This window comes from Tachysurus fulvidraco, chromosome 1 (genome assembly GCF_022655615.1).
Source record: "Tachysurus fulvidraco isolate hzauxx_2018 chromosome 1, HZAU_PFXX_2.0, whole genome shotgun sequence".
In the NCBI taxonomy this organism is placed as follows: Eukaryota; Metazoa; Chordata; class Actinopteri; order Siluriformes; family Bagridae; genus Tachysurus; species Tachysurus fulvidraco.
In genome coordinates this window covers 25474523-25499527 of record NC_062518.1, presented here as the reverse complement: position 1 = coordinate 25499527, position 25005 = coordinate 25474523, and the positions used below count along the sequence as shown (strand labels likewise).

Sequence of the window (25005 nt, the reverse complement as noted above, 5' to 3'; positions counted from 1 at the left end):
AAATTATACGACGGGCAGTATTTTTAAAAGGGCTTTTTAGTACAGGAAGCTGCTGCAGGTGTCAGCATGCATGTGTGATTTTGTGTGTGTTTTAGCTTTTGTATGCATTTTATTGAACGGCTGAAATGTTTTGACAATACTGGATCACAGTATGGCCATGGTAAGAATACATCGAGTCAATATGGGCATTCAATCACTGCATACTGAAACAAAGACTGTTTTTTTTTTCCAGCAAATAGCAATCTCTCCAGGCTTCTTCCAAAGGTAGAATATTTGGTCTTGGCTTACAATAAATGAGTAGTTGGACACTGCAGTTCAATAAGTGCTATTACTAAAGTTTCATGTCAGTGAGTGGAAAGCACTTTCCCTCTCAACCAGGCAATGGCAAAACTTGCAGACAGCAGCACTGAAAATAATATTTGCTACTGCAAAAACACAAACAAAAACAGCAGAAGCAAATAAGCTTTTTGAAGGTTAACTTAAAAAAAAATCAAATAACAAAGCTATATCATATAATATCCAAAATAGGCAGCACATGTATTCCATATTTGCCCTTTTAGTGTTTATAGGAATTGCAGCATGTTTTAATATGCAATAGCTTTTTCAATTATGTTTGTTGGGAAATGAATAGTACATAATTATGTGTTTCCAATGCTTTGGTTTAAATATGGGTAGAAAATCATTATAGAGGACAAAATATTCCCAAGGCAAAAAAATCTTATCTATGGCATAATAAAAATTCTCTCTCTCTCTCTCTCTCTCTCTCTCTCTCTCTCTCTCTCTCTCTCTCTCTCTCTCTCTCTCTCTCTCTCTCTCTCTATCTCTCACACACACACACACACACACACAATTTTCTGTAAGTGTTTCAATTCTGTAATGCCCTACTCTGTTCCTTTTGTGTTTCCTCTTCATGCCAAACCTAGTGATAAGAAAATCTGTAACCCTTTCATTAAAAAACAAACAACAAAAATCCTTACAGTTAGTATGTAGCGTGTCATTTGTACTTTGCTTGGACAATGTTTGCTCAGTCTATTTAATTTGGTATTTTTTATTACAGAAACATACAGTATATAACTGCTTGGGGAGATAAACTTCATTTATTAGATCAATGACTACAAATAACATGTGCTTTCTCTGTGATTAGTGATGTGTAAGAAACCCCAAACACCGTTTAACTATCACTTACAAACACATAAGTGTACTCGCTGGCCTAGAAAGAAATCAGCCAAAGCATTGCCTCTTTATACCATTCTGTATATATTTATATTTTTTACAACAGTTAATGCAAACAGCAAAATCTACATATATTACAGTGCTTTTGATATGAATGATTTAGCAAACTACCACAATACACTCAACTTTAACTTTGAAATGCAGTCACCTCTAAGTTCTTAAACACAATTTAATTAAAGAGTGAAAAAAATATACATTTTATAATTTTTGAAAAAGAATGAAAATAGTCACGCACAGACAATAGGAAGCAGTGTAGGATCAAGGCACTGGAGGTGATGGAAGAAAAAGCATTGCAGTAACATTTAAAGGAAATACAGGCTACAACTGGAGACCATGTAATCAGCCTTGACCTATAACATAAGTTGGTCAGAGAGGAGTCAGTCCCCAGGGTTATCTGTAATTTAGAGGTTGAGAAGAAAATAGGTGTGAATTGTTGCTTGAAGTCTTGGTAGTAAATTGCAATTTGTGCTTCACCTTGCAAAATTGGTTCGTTCGTAGGTGGACTGATTGCTGCATCACTCCTGAGTATACAATCAGAATGTTAGTGTGGTTCTTTTTCAGTTCAACATGGCAGTCTCAGTTATGATCTTGTATGTTTCTGTTCGACTGTTGAAAAAATGACAGTGAAACATCAATCAGTGTCAGTGTTAATGTTAGGATTTGTAGCTTAATTTCTGATAATAATAATAACATTGTCTTCTCCTGCCTAATATTGTGTAGCTCTCTTCCTCAAACCATTCCTGAACACGTTTGAGCCTTACCCACTACCCCGGAGGTCACTGATGTTGTACTTGGTCTGCAACAACATGTACTGTAGGTAGATGGGAGATGTCAAAGTTTTATCCACATGAATACTAGGACCCTATGTTTTCCAGCAGAACATTACCCAGAGTATCAGACTGCCTAGGCCACTTTGCTTTCTTCCCATAATCCATCATGTTGCCATCTTTACCAAAAAGCAAATTGCACCCAGCAGGCCAGGTCACATTTATCCATTGCTGCATTCTTGTCTCCTGTAACCTGGTTTGGGCTCTGCTTTTTCTCCATTATGTTTTTGGTTTCAGTTTCTGTTTTCCTGTATCCTGTTTTGTATTGTTGTTGCTGAGTTTTTCCCTAGTCTTCTCCTGTGTCTGTATTTGTTCTTATCTAAATAAAACCGATTGTGCCAAAACCCAAGTGCCATTTTATCTCCGGACAACAAGCAATTTTACATTAATTTGTGCTAAGTAGCACTTTTGTGGGATTGGACCTGACAAGCTAGCAACACAGGAGGCTGGGTGCCCATGACCATGTTGCAGTTCACGGGTTGTCCTTTCTTGTATCACTTTTATAAGGTTCTAACCCCATAAGACTTGTTTTAGAGATCCAGTCTGTTATGTCTAGCCCTAACAATTTGGCTATTGTCAGAGATGCTGATATTCTTATGCTTGCCCATTTTTTCTGATTTCAACACATCAACTTTGAGGATGTATTATCACTTACAATTTGAAGAAATATTAGCTGTAGTTTTAAAACTGTTCTTCTAGCAGGTTTTACAAAATAACAAAGGCACTTCAATAAAACATTTGAAAAACTAGAAAATACATTGATTTTCATGCAAGACAGTAGCCCCTGTCCCATAGCAAAACAGGTAAAGCAGTATCTGGAAGATAAGTACAATAAAATAATGAAATAGCCAGCTTATAGTCCTCATCTAAACGATCAGATCATAGTCCTGATCTTAGCGAATATTCGCTAAGAAACTCACAACAGCTTCTGAACTGTGGAAAAGTCTGGAGGAAGAGTAGGCCAAGATCAGACCAGAGAAACTAGTGATCTTCTGTGTCTGCAGATGTGCTGATGTCATTTAAAGCAAGGTTCTCCACAGTTCATATTCATGAGTGACAGCTGAAACCCTCAAACATTTTATTTATAAACCGTTTTTGTGTTACAGTGGATACAATTCGCTAAATTTGATCACTGTGTTTTTCAGTAAATAAAGTTTTTAGGTTGAAGGGCCTTGGATATTTTGTAAAACATGTTATTAGAACAATGGTGTACATACAGCAGTTATTCCTTCCAATTTTGAGCACTGTAGACTAACAATAATACATAAAAATATGAATAATTTATAAATCTAATTTTGATCTATACTGTATATTAGTAGCTATTTCAAGTCTTGGTTTGCTTTCACCATTTTTGATATGTTCTACCTGCTGTTTAATTCATGACTAAAAATCCATAAATGTAAATTAAGAATGTGTTTACTTATTGCAATGATGAACACCACTGTGATTACTTTGCTTCATGTTCACTAACTCATGCATGTGGAAGAACATATTTGAAAGATCAGAATGAACTGATTGAAATAATCCATTTGCTTCACAGTAACATTTCAAAAGAAATACAGGCTGCCAGTGAAGTCCGTGTAATCAGCCGTGCTCTGTAAAAGAAGGTCCTGGTCTTATCTGTGATTTAGACATTCATACATTATGAAGAGAAGGGCAGAGTGCAATCACAGAAATTAAAAGCATTTAATGGATCTTGAACTCAGGAAGATGATTTTTTTTTTGCAAAACTCAAGAGTACAGTAGGTAATTTATGCCTACATTATGAATTTCCCCTGATTCTGTCTGCTTAATTGTGCTTCTCTCATCTTCTCTGTATTCTGTGAGGAACACTGACAGAGTGGACAAGCTGCGGTCACAGTAGGTAAGGAAATGTTCATCAGTATGCCTTTCTTTAGAGTAGTGCCAGAAATAACCTATAGATTATTGCCTGAAAAATATAACAAGAGAAAATGTGATTTTTCTAAGATTTTATTACTTAGTGAACTACATACATTGTGAATGGTAGGATTTGAGTTTTCCTCAATTTAAGTATATTGTTAAACTCTCAAAACTCTAAATGCAATCAGGATATCATTTCAAACTCTGCAGAAAAAAATGTTTCACTATTATCTCTCTGGAGTTCTCAAAGGTTCAAGAACAAAGAATTCATTCTCTTATTTCAATTTCAGAAAATATTCCAAGCATAATAACAAGAATCGCTCTGCTGATAATAATGTTCCATGCCACCAAAATCGATTCCCTAGAAATGTCGGCATGAATAAAAACACTCTTTAGATGTAAAAAATTATGATCTAAAACCCAAATCATGCCTCTTACAGTAGAACTGCCCAATTATATAGGTTTCAATCCATTTAAGTTTTAAAAAACTGTCCATTGTAAAATTCCAAATTTTCTCCATATCTATCTGTATGCAGTGAGTGAGTGTGCTGAAGCAAAAGGCAGGAAATTTAATATCTCACACAAAGAGTAATGCAGCTGGAGGCAAATAAAACGTCACACATTTGTATAGGTGGGTGAAGTTGTTTTAGCCTGACCAGTCATGAGTCAGGAGTCAGGAGATGCGGTTGAAGCATTGTAGGTCACCCAGCCACTGTGGATGTGCCTGGCCAGCATTGGGGAAAAATAATATGTGGTGTGGGATTTGTCTAAATACCCACAATCACATAATTTATCCAGAGAGCACATAAAAAACGTTTTGTATTCTATTAAATTACCCTTTCCAGGTATGTTGTTTCTCAGAACAAAGACGGAGTTAAGGAACAGTAAAAATCAAAAACAAAAAGTACAACAATAAAACCAGTATAAAACAGTAATGTGCAAAAGTAATAATATATAATACAAGAAAGAAATGAACAAGTTATATCCAATATAAGCTATCCAAATTCCAGAATGTGCTCGGTGGTAATGATAATATAGTTTTCTTCACAGTCGCTTAGACACTTCATTGCAGTAAACAAATTAATAAATGCTAATTAATGTCACATTTCTCAAAGCCACCCACACATTTTACAAAGTTTGTCTCCCAAACCTTGAAAACATGCTTTAAAATTCAATGCATATAAAAAGTTTATCTTAATGACTTCCAAAAAATGACTTCAGTAGTGTTTTCTTTACAATGTAGTGATCTGTTAAGTGTGTGTGTGTGTGTGTGTGTGTGTGTGTGTGTGTGTGTGTGTGTGTGTGTGTGTGTGTGTGTGTGTGTGTGTGTGTGTGTGCATGTTGCTGGGTTACTAGCTGCCTTTTGTATATCTGAATAATTAAAGCTGGAGAGTTTGGAGCTTTGTAATTGATTTTCTTTTGTATGTTTATTTTCAGTCCTTGCATTCATTTATGAAAATTACTTTGTGTTTGAAATCTAGAAGATAGCTTCTGTATACAGGAAAAACAGAATATAAATTAGTGTGTGTGTGTGTGTGTGTGTGTGTGTGTGTGTGTGTGTGTGTGTGTGTGTGTGTGTATGTGTGTGTTAACTGCTGTGTTTTCCAAGTTGGTTTGTTCATGGCAACCTGGTTCAGTAACTCAGTAATGTTCATCAGGTTGGATTTTTACAGAAGGTGACAACATGTTATTTGAGGTTATTTACTATCGGCATTATGTAAATTTCCCAAGATTCTATCTGCTAAATTGTGAGATCTTTGCTGGTCAGATGTAATGATGTGGTTCTTGAAACCCAAGATCAGTAATGTTTAAAGAACACAAGTGTTACATAACATTCAGGAATTCTAACATTTCATGTTCAGACTTGTTCCTCATACATCTCTGCTGTTGAGGTGAAGATGGACAAGCTGAAGTATCCTTAAAGTACTTTTACCCTAATACTAAAGAGAAATAGAATTTCAGTGTGATGAATGCAAGCTCAGAATTTTAATGTAGAGGACAATTTTGTTGAAAGGCACTGAGTGTTAAAAAAAAGTAATTAAAGAGAAATTGTAATTATCCTTCATTCCTCCTCCATTACTGTTCTGTATGTCATTTGTTTTCTTATCTACAGGCATGCAGCTGTGATTATGAGCTGTCACCGTTACCTTGAGTCTCAGCCAAAAATTTAGAACTAGTGCAAGTTTGTATTGCATTTATGGTATGGGAATGAGAGTTTCATTCAAGAGGGGACATCTTTGTGTCCCTTTATAAGGTATGAATTCACAAAATATGCCTTATACCTGTAGAGTTGGTGGTTTGATTCACAACCTCTGGGTTCTCTGGTTTCTTCCCGAGGACAGAAGTATATGCTGGTGGCTGATTGGCATGTTTGTAGGGTGTATAATTAGGCCCTGGTTCTTGAGTGTTCTTTATGTGTGCCTTTAAAATTATGTGAATTAAGTTTTATATGGGGTGGCAAAAAAAAAAGATACAGAAATCTAAGGCATTGTAGACATCATTACATTTACGCCCTTATCCAGAGCAACTAATATTCTATCGCATTTTTATACAACTGAGCAATTGAGAGTTAAGGGCCTTGCTCAGGGGCCCAGCAGTGGCAGCTTGGTGGATCCAATACCTTAACTACTAGGCTACCACATCCCACATCATCTGTTATGAGTAGTCTTGGTGTGTCATATTATATTTTATAATTGGTCCTGGAATCATAAGGTTGTCTGGGAATGGTTCTTTTGTAGACTTCTGTAGAATCTGGAGAAGCTCTAATGAATTTCTGGTCTCTTATTATGTGTGATGGCAAGAATACTAATCTAATTATCAGTGAAAAGCCTATAGTTTATAATTGCATTCAAGCATAGAGACAGATCACAAGATACCTCAAGGGAAAGGGGGGCTATACTTTCGATGACAGAGATATGCTGGAATACAGAACTGGGCTGGTATTACTGATATGTAAATATCGAGGGTTTTGCACATATAGTACATTTAGGTCTGTATTCAAATATTGATAATAAGTAGTTGTTTTATTTATTGTTAAACCAACAGGTTTTTTTTTAAATAAAATGTATAAACATTTAGTTAAATTTAGAACCTAAATTTAGAGAGTAGAGAGGATTGTATTGGAGAACAAAAGAAAAGCCTCCATCATAAATCTGCTGGAGAAGATGCCTTAAGCTTTGTGCACACTTCATCAGGAAAACTGTTAGCATTTTCAAATAAGAAAAAAGCATGTTCAAATCTAATATAGTTGAATAAATAACTTCAAATATTTTCATTTCTCGCTTTGTTTTAATAACTTTCAATTTTTCATTCAGTGTAGTTGGCAGGTAGATACGGGCACTGATAACTCAGTGCTTAAGGCACTGGGCTCCTGATTGAAAGGTTGTGAATTCACATCTCATCGCACCAAGCTGCCAATGTTGGGCCCTTGAGCAAGACCCTTAACCTTCATCTGCTCGGGTTTGTCAAAGTGCTAAATGTAAGTTTCTCTGGATAAGAGCATCAGCCAAATGCTGTAAATGGCTGTATCTCACAAGTATTGGCGGTACAATATTTTTTTATATAATAAATTAATAGTTTATAAAATTATATGCAGTTTAGGGTTACTATATAAATGCTTAAACACAATTCAATCCAAACACTGACCAAAATATTGAATTACAAAACATGCAATTTAACTACTAAGAGCATAAACATAATTATAAGGTTTAACAACAAAAGAGCTGAAATCAGAACTACGCCATCATTTTTGGCCTCACATGGCTGACATGTCATAACTCCCTGCTGTCCTGACAAGAAGCTGGTATGCTGGTCCCCCTTTTGCCTTAACCATTGCATTGAAACACCCATACGGACACTTCTCTTCCTCTAACTTGTCTTGTCTACCTCTATCATCTATCTCTGTGGAGAGTCCAGTGTTCTGCCACATATCCTATTAAAGTACAGAGACTTTAAAGACAGAGACAGCCACGTTGTCTTCAACAAAAAAAAGCTACGTTTTCACATCTGAGACCCTATGCATACTGTGGTATACACAATCCATGCTTGTCTTTTGGGCAAAGAAAGTCATATTTTATGTAATCCAGCTCTTGCTTTCATTAGCCATGTGTGGTTTTTATGTTTGTTTGTTTTTTTGAGAAAGAGAGAATTTCAATTTGTCTATCCATGTAAACACAAACTGTTTACAGACGAATTAGCAAAGAAATTGGCAGAATCAGACTGGATGGGTGTCAGAAGATGACTCATTTACTTTATTGTTATATTTTACAAATGATTTTCTGTTTTGTTATGTTTTACTTTTTTGAATTCATTCGTGACCCAAACATAAAAGGCTAACTAACAACCAGTTGATGGAATTCTTTATGGTCCTATAATAAGCCTTTGAAATGATTCTATATAACACTAAAAATTTGTTGTGTCTGACTGAGTTTTAATATTACATTGAACAATATTTTAATAAGCTCTAGCAGAATATTGCTAGCCAGTTATCCTTTTTGAAAACTTGAAAAACATTATGTGAGACATGTTGAAGGTCACAATGTGCAACATCAAGGATCCCTCTTCGAAGCAGGCAACAAATATGGCCTTAGTGGACTCTAATTTCCAGCATCCACCAGTGCTCCCACGTTTCCAGTCACTGGAATTTTAATTTAGCTCAAATTGTACCTAACATGTGTTTTGTTTTCCTCTTTTTTCAGTGCTTCTTCTGAAGGTGTTTGCTCAGTTTCCTTTGATATTGCTAAGCCTTTGTATTTGCTGCTGCATTGTCCTGTTTGGAACCTATTTTCTCTTGTCTCTCTTTGATATTGCTGTTTTTCCAGTATTTTTGAATAATCCTATTTCTGTGACTCTTTTCCTTATTTTTGCATTTCCTGGCTTTATGCATCCCTGCATTTTTTCACTTACTCTACCTTCCATTTGGAACTGTTTCGTTTTTGCATCTGATTGTTGGAGATTAAACTAGCCCTGCTCTTGAGTGTGAGTGTGATACATGACAAACTACACTGCCCCCCATGGAGGCAGCAGGCGATTTAGGCTGGCACCAGGCCGTAACAGCTTACGGACAGTTGGCAGGAGATCAGCAACAAAATATTTTTGACCTCAAAGCCCAATGGAACATCTGACCCAAACAGTTGCTTTCATGGCTCTGTGCTTCACCACAAGGCTGCCACCCATGCCAACACCAGAGAAGTATGCAGGTGGTGTTTCTCAGTGTAGAGGGTTCCTCTTACACTTTTCTATATACTTCATCAGCTTTGAGGGGATATTGGAATCCTTGGATTTTCTGACTGGAAAAGCTCTGGAGTGAGCCAATGTAGTTTGGGACCAAGGTGTTACAGAGTTTTCCTCCTAGCAATACTTTACTGAGCTCTTCCGAAGCCTCTTCAACCATTTGTATGATGGAAAAGAAGTAGAAGAGCAGTTGCTGACCCTCTCTCAGAGGACATCACACGTGGCAGATTATGCACTTGAATTTCACATCATAGCTGCAGGGAGTGGGTGGAAAGAAACAGCACTGAAAGCTACGTTTCGATGTGGACACAGATGTGCTTATGGAGCTCACATGCTGCAATAAATAATTGACTCTGAACTCTCTTATCGACATGGCTACAAAGTTGGGCCAATTGCCATAAAGCTGACATCACTAAAGCTGGGAAAGCCTGTTCTACAGGCTCTCAATGAGAAAGGCAGAGGCATGATGAATGATGCTTCTACGGCAAATTAGCTGATAATTTCCCTACCCCATGCGTGTGTACTCATAATCTGTGGTCAAGCAATGAGCATGGTCACAACCAATGCACTGTCAAGTACCTTACTCCCTTAATTCTTCTCCCAGCAGCACTGGAGCAACTACATATTTCACCAAGCTCAACATCCAGCATGCTTATAATCTAATGAGGATTTGCAAGAAAGATGATTGGAAAATGGTGTTTAGCACCACCAATGGTGATCATGAGAAATATGTTGTTAGAAACCTTAAAATGTCTACTTTTAAATGGACCAATTTAAAATACAAATAATCTCTATGTGCATAATATGCATGAAAACTCGATGGGTACAGTTTTCTACTGTATCTCAGCTCATTAGCAAACTATTCCAATGTGTTAAACACCCAACTATAAGTTCACCAAGCAACTATATGGCAACATGGGCCACAAGGACATTAGGGGTTGATGATCACATGTTGCTTACATAATATTGTAGCAGACCATGTGTTGAATTTAATGTGAGTTTTTCCATTAATATGCCATAGGTAACTGAAATAAGAACAATATTCATTGCATGTCAAAACATCTCTAAGGCCTTAAAATAGGCATCAGACCTCTAAGGGTTAAGCCAGTCAAACCTGGTACTTTGGCCAAGAGCCAAACAATAGCCACCCTCTTTCCATGTTTGAAGGCAAGGAGCAGTGCTGGGTACAATGTCACAATTTCTTGAACCTTTGGCCTAGGCGGAAGCCCAGAATAATTCCGTTTTGCCTTGATCAAACTTTGCCCGTTTTACATCTGTTTGTGCATTATGATTTGGACTCTCAATCTGTTCAATATTTGTTCCAGTATTTTTAAATGTTCCTATTTTTATGACTTTTTACCTTATTTTTGCATTTCCTGTTTTTGTGTGTTCCCAGGGTGTCGTCATAGACAAAAAGACCCAAATGCAGGATAGTGTAAAAATAAACTGATTTAATAAATAAAACACACAGAACAGGACCAAAGACAAAAAAAGACGTGACAAATAATGACTAAGTACTAATAACTATTAGACACATAAGGAACAGGTGTGGAACATGGGCGGAACAGACACATTACACAGAACATAAACAAAAGCACATGGCTAAGTCTGAGATGAATCCTGACAGTACCCCCCCCTCGAGGCGCGGCTCCCGATGTGCCATCCTGTATCAATGACCATGTCCGAGGGGACCATGATCCCGACAAGATCCAGGAGGGGGAGCGAGGCACACGGCAAGGCAGGTGGGGGGAGCAAGGCACGTGGCAAGGCAGGTGGAGGAGCAAGGCACACGGTGAGGCAAATGGGGGAGCAAGGCACACGGCAAGGCAGGTGGGGGGAGCAAGGCACATGGCAATGTAGGTGGGGGGAGCAAGGCACATGGCAGCGCAGCCAGAGAGGGCCGAGCGATGTCCACAGCCGAGCAGAAGGACCGAGCGATGTCCACAGCTGAGCAGAAGGGCCGAGGGACATCCACAGCCGAGCAGAAGGGAATCAGAAGGTAACCCAGAACAGCGTCCCCCACTGGAACAAACATGGAGCGATGTCACTAAAACACAATAGAAAAATCAGCAATTCGCAGTGATAAGAAAACCCATGTGAGGATGCGTGTGAGTATACAGGGAGAAAAGAGAAGATGAGCCCTGCGTGACACCAGTGGAGAGTCTGCATGGAGCAGGTGTCACTCTACTTCATGTTACTTGATATGAGCAACATTGCAGGAAGTGATAGGTGATATGTGATGGGATTGATTTGCCTGAGGATCTTGAATGGGCCAATATGCAGTACTATGGGCTGGCCGAGTTGGTAGTGAGGGGCAACACTGCCAGTCCGCCTGAGTACGTTGGTGTCAGATGACTCTTTGCAAGTGTATAGCATGAGAATTATCAATAATTATGAGCATTATCCCAGATCCTCTGACTATGCCAGATCCAATCATTCACCATGGGGTATTCCTTTGCACACTCCTGGGTGCCTTTATTTGGGTTTGTTGTTGGTACTGTAATTCCTAATGAAGCAGCAGTAGAAATAAGCTCCTTCATTGTTTTAGGTATCAGCCATTCTGTGACTGCACATATTTTGCTTTGGTTCATATCCACCCCTTGATTACTGTTGACGTAGCTCCAGGAAAGTGATAGAGGTGTCGTGGAACTTACATTTTTTGGCCTTGGCATACAGTTGATGACAGGATCATTACTGGACCTTTCACAAATGGTTAATGAGTAGCTGCTTGGTCTTGGAGTGGATCAAAGGTCTGAAGATTTTGCCACCCTCTGGTGTTGTCAAAGGCTATTTTCCACTCATTCCCTTTATTGATCTGACAAGATTGTGATCTCTCCTTAAATCCAGATTTGTGTCAATCTCAGATTAAAAAGTGGGTAAGGAAACTTAAATGTTAAAGCATTGTGTCCACAGCAGTCAATACAAGATATTTTTGACAAAGAAAAAACCCTAAACATAATCTTCTTTGGCCTTTTTCTCAGGGATTGAGAGTGGATAAACTTTACTCTTTTGAAGCAATTTGTTAGGTAACAGTCCATTTGCACAGTTCTATGGTTAAGGTGAAGGTAACTGAGTGTCCTCTTCTTTGCTAAACACTTTTTTAAATCCTGGTATTCAGTGGGTATGTCAAAGACTTTCTTGGGCTTGGGACTCTCAATACTCAGGCAGTATTTGGGGCATTACGAGGACCAGTGTTTGAGCTTGTTCTGTTGCCAGGTGCGTAAGCTCTTTGTGTTGCAACTGCAGGTCATGTAGACTCAACCACAAGTACACCAGGATGATACAAACAAAGTGAGCTCCTCTGCATGGAAAAGTTTAATTTGAAGCCTCATTTAGGCTGTGTGAAGGGTGATAAAACAGTCACTGATTGGTTGGTTGTCCACTACCATTATTCTGAAGGTAGAGGAACATGGCACTGTAAGGAGGAGATCTTGAACTAACTTGTAGTGAATAAGGTTGACGGCGGATCCTAAATCTAGTAGGGCTGAGACATGATGCCCTTGGTTAACATGGATTAAGCAAACAGGCATATAAAAACAATGATGGTAAGACTTTTGACTCATTTTTATTGTCCTTGGTCCTTTCTTGAACAGGCAGGCAGCATGGCAATGTCCTGATTCTTCAAAATAAAAGCATAGTTACTGGAGTAGCCAGCACTGATATTGCTCATTGGACACTTGGGCTTTTCCCACTGCAGGAACCTTTGAGAGTCATGGAAGGTGTGACTGTGACCTTCCTCAAAAACCGGAAAAGCCATAGGCAGCCTAGGGAAGAGCTGATTACGTATTAGGTTATCAAGATGGCTAGGTTGATGGACTGGGACAGGGTTAGGGACTTGATGTTGCCCACCATCCTAACTTGCATGTTTGGATTTAATGCCTCACAAAACTCAGCCCAAAAGGCTGCATCATTCCACCCACTCTGTGTAGCTATTGTACCAGTTCACAGCACACTCTGAAGCAGTTGGATTGCCCCGATGTAGCTGCAGCAATTTAACAGGCACATTTTTTCCACCCTCTAGGATTCACAAACACATCCTTAATTTGCTGGGAAAAATATGCAAAAGAGCTACACACATGAGGATCATTACACCCAAACTGTCAATGCCCAATCCAACACTTTACCTGTGGGCAGAGATATAAGGAAGCTGCATTTTTTTTTTACTCTAGAAGAACCTAAAGACCTTAAGTTGCTGAGAGAAGAAAACACTTTTCCCAGGCATTTATCTGCGGACCTGTCAAATTTATCCAGTAGCGCCATTCTTAATGGCTTGGTGCAGGTAGTCAGGAGGATGTGGACGAATTGCATTAAAGGTTCATCTGTAGCTCGTAGTATTGTTTGCTGTTTTTGCTACAGTTGTGTGAAATTAAACTTGCCCTGTACTTGTGTGAGTCTGAAGCACGTAATAGCTACAAACAAGTGACAAATTAAAGGAAAATAACGAATAAATGAGTGGAGAAGCAAGTATAGGTCTACTGAATGGTACCATTAGGTATTAAATATTTTAACTGTTAAATATGTGTTAAATATTGTAACTGTTTAAAATGTAGCAATATAAATATAAAAATTTTGACATAGATGGCAAGAGGGGAAAAACCTGTCTTTGAAAACAGATTGACAGATAACAGGGGATTCTGTCATGAAAGCTGTTCATTTAGCTTCTGTTTCAATGGGAACAAGGACTAAAGTGACTAAAGTGCATATAGATCTGTAAACACTGAGGATCATGCAGTAACATCTTTAAAGGAAAAAAGAAAACATCCAGGCTTCAGGTGAGAATGTCAGTGCAAGACGTGATCAGACTGCCAACAAGATCGGTCTCTCAGCAAGCAATAGTTTTTTCTACAATTTGCCAGCAGTCTCTATTTTGTATTAGCAATTTTATAGCGAATATTTATAATAATAGTACAATAATAATAGTAAAAATATCTAACTTCATTTCCAGATTATAGTAAGCCCTTATCAGTGTATCCTGCAATAATCACCAAATAAATTAGGGATATATCTATACAGTATACTACGCATGTATTTTATGAAAGTGTACCCCCCTTTTTTTCCCCCTTTCTCCTCCCTCCTTTTTTCCCTCCCTCTCTCTCTACCTCATTCTCTGAATTGGGCACAATGTATGCAATGCCTATCCCCAAACTGTTGCTAGGAGACCCCTAGCTCTCTTTTCTACAGCCCTGCTGATGCCCACGTGTATTCAGGCTCAGTATAAATCTGATGCAAACTTGCCTCAGAGTGGACGCAGCTCGGAAAGCTCCTTCGAAGAGCATCCGGTTCAGATAAGTTTACAATTTTTCAGAAAAGCCATTTTACACACTATATTGTCATATACCCTACAAGAAGAACCTAACAAAATAAAAACTTTAGGAGCCACTATGTTCTCCAGCGAAATGTGGAACTCTTCCGAGATGCTGCTGAATGATTCTGCAAGGAATTTGTCCTTGGAGGAGGTTGAAGAAGGTGAGCACCCTTTCCTGACAGATGCCTGGCTGGTGCCACTATTTTTTTCACTCATCATGCTGGTGGGACTCGTAGGGAACTCTCTGGTCATCTATGTAATCTCCAAGCATAGGCAGATGAGGACTGCCACCAACTTCTATATCGGTGAGTTTCAGTTCTTCACAGTGTTAGAAAAAAGAAATTTAAATGATTCTGAATGTGATTTGCACAACAGTTCAACACATCTGGCAGTTTGTAAATTATTCTAAAATCATGGACTAGCCAGTTGTGTGAAGACCTTTTTTTTTTCTTTTGCACTGAATATGATAATTCAGTACTCTTTTTTTGTGCAGTTTTTTCAGAGTTAGCGCTGGTGTCCACTCAAAGTATTAACCTGAAATCTCATTTCAAACTAAATTAAACTCTGGCCTTTACTGCCACTATATCAATTTAATTTAATTTGAATCATTTTTCATCTAATAAAATTTGTAATGAAAGCATGACGTCAATAGGGTGTGCACTAATATAGTAACGGCAGGGCTATTAGACTAGAAGCAAAATGTGCTCGCTATGCAGAGAACCAACGTACTGTAGATTTATTCAGTTAGACAATACTGAGCACACAATTGCTAATAGAGTTATAAAAATGTATTTGATCAAGTTTATTAAGATTGTACATAGTGCTGTAAAAGTGCATGTTGTACATTTATTTCCATGTTCATGAGGGTTAAGTTCAACACACACACACACACACACCCACACACACACACACACACACACACACACACACACACACACACACACACACACACACACACACACACTCTCTCTTACTTGAATATACAAGGTTTCCTTTCTTTATTTTTGTTCTATATGCTGCCTTTAACCTGGACACTGTAATAAAGCTTTGCTTTCTTCTGTAGCTAACCTGGCTGCCACAGATATCATCTTCCTGGTGTGTTGTGTGCCATTCACAGCTACCCTTTACCCACTGCCTGGGTGGATTTTCGGTGACTTCATGTGCAAATTTGTTGCTTTTCTTCAGCAGGTATGCATGCACCCTGATCTTTCCAGGCAAATGAAAACTGTAAGCTATCAGGGGGAAAAAAGGTTGGTCTGTTGAATTGAATTGATGCTGGAAGAAAATCAATGTTTTTCTACTGAAATAATATTTTTATTAAATTTTCTCCAGAAACATATGTACATTATGCTGAGTAATTAAGGCAAACAGACTACCTAAGGCACTATTTGAGCCCTCTGCTACCACCACACCAACAAATGACAAACAGCAAACGACATGAAATTGTAAAATTGTTCAATATGACTGTGATCTGACCGTAGGCACAAACCTGCAGGGTGAGTGCCGTAGCTATTAAACATAACCACACAACTGTATGATATTGTTTTTATACTATAGTTACATAAACAAAAGAATTATATAGAATAAACAACATTTCGAACAAAAAATTGTTTATAGAAACACTTCCCTGGGTCACCACAATCACTTTATAGCATGTCATCTAGATGGCTACCTACTGTAGCTCACATTGATTTGTATGTTCCTATTAAAGGTGTTTACTGATAAGCTTTCATATTTTAGGTGAAAAATTTTCTATTCGGAAAATTATCGGTTGCCATGTCCTCTGATGAGCTCTACTGTAATAACCGTTTCGAAATAGGGATTGTTACATGATGAACACAGACTAATGTAGTGATACACAGAGTGAAACACCCCAGTGCAAGTTATACTAAATATAGGCACTCTTGGAACGCTGATCAATCAATTAGATTAGCGGAGAAGAACTAAATGTTGTATAAAATATGATATATTGCAGAACAGCACAATCCTTAGTAGCTATAAATTAGTGTTTGAAGGGTGTTATGTGTTCTAGAGGATTTGGGGGCCTGTGATTCACCTGCCCTTGTGTAGATATTCAGATAAGTGAGTCATGTCTTAGTCACAGCTTAACAGCAGGGCGTTTTTCAGGAAGCAGTAACTCAAAATTCATAAGCAGTATTTGTCAGGCCATAAGAAAACCCAAAGTAAAGACACTGATGAGATTAGGGGGACCTGTAGTCAAATAACGCCAGGTTTTCTCTGTATTGTGGATTTTATTTTTATAGTCAGGCAGAAGCATTTTAAAATTAAGATAAAAAAAAATGCATATTTCCTGTTCTGGGTTATACACAATTTATGTTTATGTGTAAAATAGTATGAAGAGGACTTTTCTGGTGCCGAGCAGAGCAATCCTCTCCAGAATTTTAAATATTGTACAATTAGTCATGACCCAATTATTGTAGTTAATAGAAGACATACCCAGTCTAAATATAGGGTCACATTTTTCAATCAGCAATTCCATCGAAAGAGCCAAACCTGCAATTATAGTAGCTAGGCTTATGGTACGCACTAGCTCTCTCTGTCCATTTGAGACAAATGATATACTGTAATGTCTCAAACCTTTACTCAGTTCTTACAGATTGATGTGTTCTACTCTCACACTGGGTGTCAAAACTTTCTAACGTGTTTGGGGTTTAGCTTTAGTCTAATTCCTACAATCCAAAAGAATATTTTTGTTGCACCAACAGATATCAGCACTAGCATCTAGCATAGGATTTAGTATCAGCACTAGCATCCAGCATAGGAGTTACTGTAGTATCATACGTCGAGAGTTGTTTGAAATTGATTGGCAAATGTGACATAATCTGACAGACATTGGGGAAGCAGGGTGACTAACATTCTAGCTGCATTTCCCAGTCACAGTGAGACTGAGTGCTGTAATGTGTGTATAAAGGGGTGGAATTGGATGACATGTTCCTTGGTGGATGCAAATAGGACAGAGTCATCCAAAATTCTTTAAGCCTCCGGCCATCATCTTCAACAGATGCATGTATTCACACTTCAAAACACCAGTGGCGATAGATATTTTGCTGAGGGGGAGGATTTCAGCTTCAGGAAGCTTCAGATTGCAAAGTGATCTTTCGATTGCAAGCAGCATGTGTAACAAATTGCCTGTATGTGCCGTAAGCGTGAGGTCAGATGAAACCATTAACATCATGATGCACTCTTAAAAATCAGACGTGCAGCTTTGCTCATAATCTGTCATGTACCAATTGGAAGCAATTCATCTCTGAATCAGAATCTAAATCTGTTTGCCATGTGCACCATGTCAGCAGTGGCATCACTGCATAGTCAGGGCAGGAGGCATCTGACAACTGACACTGTGTCGTATGAATACTGAGGAAGTGTACCGAAAGCACGTGCATGTTTTTATCATCTGGGGGCATAGATGATGCCTGCATGAGCATGAATTCTGCAGCATGGTACTCATTCAGAGTCTTTATAATGGAACCAAGCTCACTTGGTGGTGTGGGACTTAGAGGTGAGTACCGTCCTGAACAGCAGAACAATTCCTGTGTGAGGACAAATACTTCTCTTAATATCTGGAGTTTCCTGTGTGAATGTTTATACTTATCATTTAAATAGGAACATCTCCTGCTCATTCATTCACTTGTTAAATCATCCAATCATGTGACAGCAATGCAATGCATAAAATCAGGCAAATACGGATCAAGACACTTAGTTAATCTTTACATTTCAGAATGGGGAAAATGTAGTAATAATAATAACAGTGGGATGCTTGTTTATGACAGATGGTATCTCCTGGGTTTTTTATACAATATTTTTAGAAGCACACAGAAGCATTCTTTTTCTTTTAAGCTCCTTATAAAAGACAAGATTACACTACATTTGGTAGACCTCTCAGTGTTAGCACTGTACTCTAGGTGCAAGTCGGTTTTTCCAAGCCCATCTGCTCAGAGACCCTAAGCAGAATAGCCTGACCAGGTTAAAGTGGGGTGAGTAGACAGCCATTTCATTGCTGAAAGCACTACCTTCTTGCTCCAGAAGTATCACTAATTTTGAGCTATGTTTAGAAAAATCACAAATGATTCATATTTTTATGGCCAGTATATATTTGGATGCTCTTCAAGCCCCAGTAAAAAGAACATGTTGAGCTACAGTAACAAAGAGCATGACGTGCGCCACCGAGATTCCTCTATTTTTGGAGCATGAGTCTAAATGGCATTAGGCACCTACATGTGCTTTATTTACAACTCAGTTGGTTCAATGAGTCATTTAAATCTAAGACTTGATCTTGAATTTTCCATTTAATTATTTCCCCAGTGCAAAAAGAAATAAATGGACATGTTTTTTGTCCCTCCATGAAAGAAGATATAATTACTAAAATTACTTATTGCTGTCTGTTTGAGGCAAATGTTTGAGTAGCACAATATTAAAAGATACCATTTGAGTTGTTTAAGGGCATTGCAAATTTAGATTCATTTGTACTTTGAAGCAAGACTCATCTCTAAGAAATTCAGAAGCATGGCTGCTATTGATTGCACATATTGTATCGTTGTTTGTCTTAATCGTGCCTACATACTTTGTTCACAGATTATCTGTGGAAATGATAAGGTAGGTCACTCATGACAGTGTGAGACCTGTTTCTGCTGCAATGGATTTAAAGAAAATCAATTATTGGTAGAACAGAGCCAGTCGTGTCAGACCTTGTGCGTTTTTTACACTGCTCTTTGTAGAGCTAATCTCTTTTGTGCCAGATGGTGATGTTAGGATCCTCTTAATGGAAAGAAAAAAGCTCTTAATGTCTACTTCCACATTCTTCTGGTCTTTCAAATGATTTCAGTAAGATATTGTGTCCAGTTAATTTTCCCACATAGAAGCAGTTCCAGAAACTTAACACATCTCCATTATTGCCCCATTAATACAAAGACTGCCCTAAGATCCATTATTTTTTGTTTTGGAAGTATCCAGCCTAAGAATGACCATTGACGTGGTACTGTTTGTTAAGTTTATGATGTAGTTCCAATCATGTCTGGTTCCGTAGCTATAAATGAGCTTCGAATACAAACTTTGACTTAGACAGCAGCAGTGTTGTTCAATATCCTCTTTGTGCTAATGATGTAATGATGTTTAATCCCCAGCTTTTACCACCTGTGTTAAATGTTGAACTATAATCAGTAAACAACAGTTGCTGGAGGGCAAAAGCAAATGACATTCACAAATCTGTTGAGATTCTACTCTTGATACGAATTAGTACTAGGAGTTCTTCCAGGCATCTAAAATCCTCTGAGATGAATGCTATATAACGGCATATTATTGGATGTTGTTTTAGATTTTTGGGACTAGCGATGATATTTCTTTAAATATTGCCTGTTGATTTACAAGCTGTTTTTCAACCTACATTTTTAACACCCTTGGTTGTTGATCCATTGGGTCCTGCAGTTTTGTATGCATTGACTCTTTGCTGTTACCTATAAACATTTTGCTCACTTACAAGATATAAATTCACTTGTATGGCATGAATTAATAGTTCTTGGGCTTTTGTAGTTTGTTCTGGCCTATTGTCCTTGGCATAATCTCCTAACTTTTTGGCTCCATAGACTGTCTAGGCTAATGTGATAACCTTCTATGTATTTTATACACAATTTCTGTTGAACCGTGGTTTTTGTTTAGGAAAAAATGTCACAGTATGTAAATGAAGCTGCTAAATCCCTTCCACACCAAACACAGTAACATTATGGTGGAAAAAATGGACAGGTTAGTTTATTCAGTGTTATTGTCTTCTTTTGTTATTCCTGTGCTCTTGAAGAGAAGTGGACTGTAAAACAAAAGAACAATCAATGCTAACCACTGCAGAGGCAGTCTCTTTGTCCTTTTTTTTTTTAATCTCTCTGAGAAAGTCCATGGTAGTTTAATGTTAGAAAAATATGAATAATTGTGGCCAGAAAAATAACAGATCCCCCATACCCTAATTTGCTAGTGTAGCTGCTGTGAACTACAGCTAGTTAAAAGCAAATTGGAGATGGTGGACATTGATCTGTTCCACGCCGAGTTTAACACTGAGGTTTATGCTATCCCTGATGTTTCGTGCTCCTTAGAAGTGATAATTAGGCATAGCTCATTTGTTGTGGCTCGTTAACACAGAAAACAGTTGCTTGAAAGGTGTCTTTAAAACCAAACTGATCTATAATAACTACAGAGTATTCTTAATGTTATTTTCGATCATATTATTGAGCACTTCAGCTGCTTCAAATGATAGATACTTTAATGTGGCTGATTCACAGCTCTAACAATGGAAGCAGTGGCGTCTCTCTTTCAATTAAATATTTTCCTGAGCTTTAATGAGACTTGATCTTGAACCTTCTATTCAATTGGTTCCCTTGAAAAGATGAATAACAAGACATGTTTTGTCTGCTCTGCAAAAGAAGGTTGCATTATACTTGTTACATACGTCAGCCTTCTTTTTGTCTGTCAGACGAATAGACTGTCTGGCTCAGACCCCTAAAACTTTTGGATGCTTTCTCTGTATAATGGCTTTCATAATAACCCCTTATAAATAGAAGAATGGCTGTGGCTATTTCCAGGTGACAGTCCAGGCCACGTGCATCACATTGACAGCAATGAGTGGGGATCGTTGCTATGTGACCGTGTACCCCTTGAAATCTCTCCGTCATCGTACTTCACGTGTTGCCATGATTGTAAGCGTCTGCATCTGGATTGGTAAGTCATACATTACAATAAAGATCTTTAAAAAAAAAAAAAGTTAAACCTTTAAAAACTACTAAGTTATTTTAAATGATTTTTGCATACAATAGTCTACAATTGTTTTATAAATGTGCCTTCTTAGTACAACAGATCATCTGCATAATATCGTCAATCTTATTATTAACTGGGCATTGCTTTATATTACCTAATTATAAACTAATTATTTACTATGCTAATTAAAAAGTAACAAATATTAAACGTGTATTACATTCATTTAATTGTTACGTAAAAACACCTGCATTGACAGTTTATACAATGACAAAAAAAAAATCCACGTAAATTAAGTTCTTAAATGTTGCTAACACTTTTTAAAAAAAAAAAAAAAAACTTTTATAGGCCTCAGTTCTGAATTTAGCTACTTTTACTACCAATTGCAAACATGTTAATGAAGGTGTTAGTTGGTATTCTTAGGGATGTGATAGCCTAGTGTTTAAGGTGTTGGACTACCAATCGGAAGGTTGTGAGTTTGATTCCCATGTCCACCAAGCTGCCACTGATGGGCCCTTGAGCAAGGCCCTTAACCCTCAATTGCTCAGTTGTATAAAACATAAGTCACTCTGGATAAGGGCATCTGCTAAATGCTGTAAATTGTTAATGTGGACTTAATATTAATCCTTGATTGTATGTATATTGATTAATTTAGGTGTTGATTATATGCCTTATTATATTTAATATTAAAAAACATTAATCAATACAAGTGGAATTTGCTCATCGTTTGTTCCTGCTAACTGAATAATGCTATAATATAGATGTAAACCTACAAACATTTACTTTATATAATAAGTAACATAGTTTTGTGTCTTTTCTGGTCCAGGCTCTTTCATTCTGTCCATCCCAATTTTAATGTATCAAAGGCTTGAGGATGGCTACTGGTATGGACCAAGACAGTACTGTATGGAGCGCTTTCCCTCAAAGACACATGAAAGAGCCTTCATACTGTACCAGTTCATAGCCGTTTACCTGCTGCCTGTTCTAACCATCTCATTCTGCTATTCCTTCATGCTGAAGAGAGTGGGCCAGCCAACTGTGGAGCCTGTTGATATTAACCACCAGGTAGGAGCAGTGGTCTTCTTTACAGCGCTTCATTTTTTAATATGCGCATATTATAGTCCATATCCTGTAACTCAAATAAAAGATATTGCATGTGGAGATGCTGGTATATAATTCATAACTCTACTGCTTGAAGGGTCTAGCCTTTGATAGGGTGGCCTTTTGAGATGGCTACTGAGCTGTTTATTTTAAGTGTCATGTGTGTTGAAGCCCTGCCAGAGACAAAGCTGATCTATTTTCAGGTGCACCTGCTCTCAGAGAGAACTATTTCCATCAGGAGTAAGGTTTCCAAAATGGTGGTAGTCATCGTGGTGCTCTTCACAATCTGCTGGGGTCCAATTCAAATCTTTGTCCTCTTTCAGTCTTTCTACCCGAACTTTAAGGTCAATTATGCCACATATAAGATCAAGACATGGGCCAACTGCATGTCGTATGCCAACTCGTCTATCAACCCCATCGTGTATGGCTTTATGGGTGCCAGCTTCCGAAAGTCCTTCAAGAAGACTTTCCCCTTCCTCTTCAAGCATGCGGTGAGGGACAGCAGCGTAATCTCCCGTACAGCAAATGCAGAAATCAAATTTGTTGCAACAGACGAGAGCAATACAGAAAGAAAATGAGCAGCAGTCAAGGAAGAGAATTAGCACCTTCATCCTCACATAGACAAATGCTTAATTGCTGGCACGTCCTGCACCATAACAAACTGATGAATTTGGAAATTACATGATTTCTTCAGGGAGATCCAGTGTGCATAATAAGGAGATGTACAATGACATGGAAAATGACATTTGCATGCTAATTCTTTGATGCATATTTAACCTTTGACAAGTATAGCACATGACCAATATGAAATAGATGAAATGAGATTTAATACTACATGTCAGTTAACGTAAACAGCGGATGCTAGCAGTAACATGAATGGCATATAAATCAGAGACACCAAGGTCTTTGCCGGACGAAAGACTGTTCTGACAAACAGTGATATGCAGTAACCTGCCAAGAGAGGATGTTATCTGAATAATCCTTGGAGACGTATGACTCATTGATTGAGATTAAGATAAAGGTTGGTCCTGCACCTCCCTGTGTACACACACAACAGTTGAATATAAACCTGTACATTTTGATCTTACTGGGTGTTACTGATGTTCTCAGTTCACCTCCTGACTCAGTCGAGACTCTTCCTACTTTGGCAGCGAGTCTAAACACATCTAGTATTGTTACAAATTACAGCTTGTGTTGGCAATGCGTTTACTCTGTAGAAAATTGTGTTGTTGAAAAACACAGTTGTTGAAAGACACACAGTTGTGTTGTTGAAAGACACACAGTCTAATGAGAGAAGGGTCAATAAGATTAAACATTCTTGAGAGATGAGTCTTCTGTGACCTTCTGACTTACCAAGAAATAACACTGTGACACTTCTGATGAACTCAGATGGATTACTGATTTTCTAAAATGATGATATGATGATCGTAATATAGCACATAAAGAAATAATATGATTGTCATTTAACTTGGATATTGTATGTTCTGTACAAATGTACTTATGTATATTCGTATATATATATATGTGTGAGTTCAATATGCTCTCTAGACATATTGTTATCCTTCATAACAATAAGCATACATTAATATATAAAAGAATATCTCATGCTGTAAGTGATATAATGAGCTTATTGTGGAACACTGATTAACTTTATTTAAACCTTTTTTTAAACCCCAAAAAGCTTTATATTAAGCAGTGCCTTCTACTACAAAACGCTGTTTTTAAAATATTACGCATGCTTACAATTAATATTAATCGCCTACTCTGAAGAGAACAGCACTGAACTTCTTTCTATCTCTTTCTCAACAAGGCTGGAGACATTATAAGGTGCCTCTTGGTCTAATCGTTTTCAGCTCGTTTATATTCCTGGGTTTGCTCATGTGGAATTTTTTCTTCTTTTCCAACACTGCAGCTTTTTTTTTTTTTTTTTTTTTTTTTTTAAAGCGATCAAATCTGGAGATTGAGATAGTCAAATAACTGATTGTGTGTTTCTGTAACCACATCTATGTCTATTTGAAGTGTGTTCGGCTCATCATCTTTGTCAAAAGCTCGAAACATGGCCAAGTGGTTTTGGGATGAAATATCCTGATACTTAACACAATTATTGGTGCCATAAATCTTCACAAAGCCCCTGAAGCACCTGCTACAAAACAGCCCTGAAGAATTCACTGCATATTTTCCACTGAGCTTTAGGTGCTTTTACTTGTGTGCGGAGTCCAAGTCACCAAAATGTGCTAAAGGTGCACATTTTCTCATCTGACTGTATCACATAATACCACCTGTACTTCTGACGATGCTTGGTGAAGATTAAATGTTGCATTAAGTTAGTTTTTTTTTTTTTTTTTTTAAATATTGTTACATCAAAACTGTGCAGTTCTAAAAGTGTGATCTCTGGAGGTCTTTTCCTCTCCTTTACCATCATCCTCACTGTGCCCTAATTGTGTGTAATGCCATTATTTATTTTTTTATTTATTTTGTTACTGCTTGTTGTTTGTATTTATGTAAAAAGGACCTTAGGGGTATCAATAATTTTGCAATTACCTTTGTGAGAGAAAGTATCATTATTTTAAAAAGGAGTTCTGTGTAAATGTAACCAATGTAATGGTTTTGTATATGTACAGTACACATATATGTACAATATGTACATATATGTACAATATGTACATATATATA

The 25005-nt window shown here is 37.7% G+C and overlaps 1 protein-coding gene across 1 annotated transcript; it reads left to right on the top strand.

Moving 5' to 3' along the window:
* Positions 1–3889: 3889 nt before the first annotated feature.
* On the top strand, positions 3890–24948 carry kiss1ra (KISS1 receptor a). Its single transcript, XM_027178961.2, has 6 exons — positions 3890–3924; positions 14329–14783; positions 15542–15666; positions 21063–21198; positions 22058–22296; positions 22536–24948. The coding sequence occupies exons 2-6, from the start codon at positions 14363–14365 to the stop codon at positions 22908–22910; spliced, it is 1296 nt and encodes a 431-aa protein (XP_027034762.1). The 5' UTR covers positions 3890–3924; positions 14329–14362; the 3' UTR covers positions 22911–24948.
* Positions 24949–25005: the final 57 nt, after the last annotated feature.

Excerpts from the sequence above, each read along its gene's own strand:
- kiss1ra (XM_027178961.2), top strand. The coding sequence starts at position 14,363 with ATGCCCACGTGTATTCAGGCTCAGTATAAATCTGATGCAAACTTGCCT. Across the intron at positions 14,784-15,541 it reads TGCCACCAACTTCTATATCG|CTAACCTGGCTGCCACAGAT; the intron begins GTGAGTTTCAGT and ends TTTCTTCTGTAG. Across the intron at positions 22,297-22,535 it reads CTGTTGATATTAACCACCAG|GTGCACCTGCTCTCAGAGAG; the intron begins GTAGGAGCAGTG and ends ATCTATTTTCAG.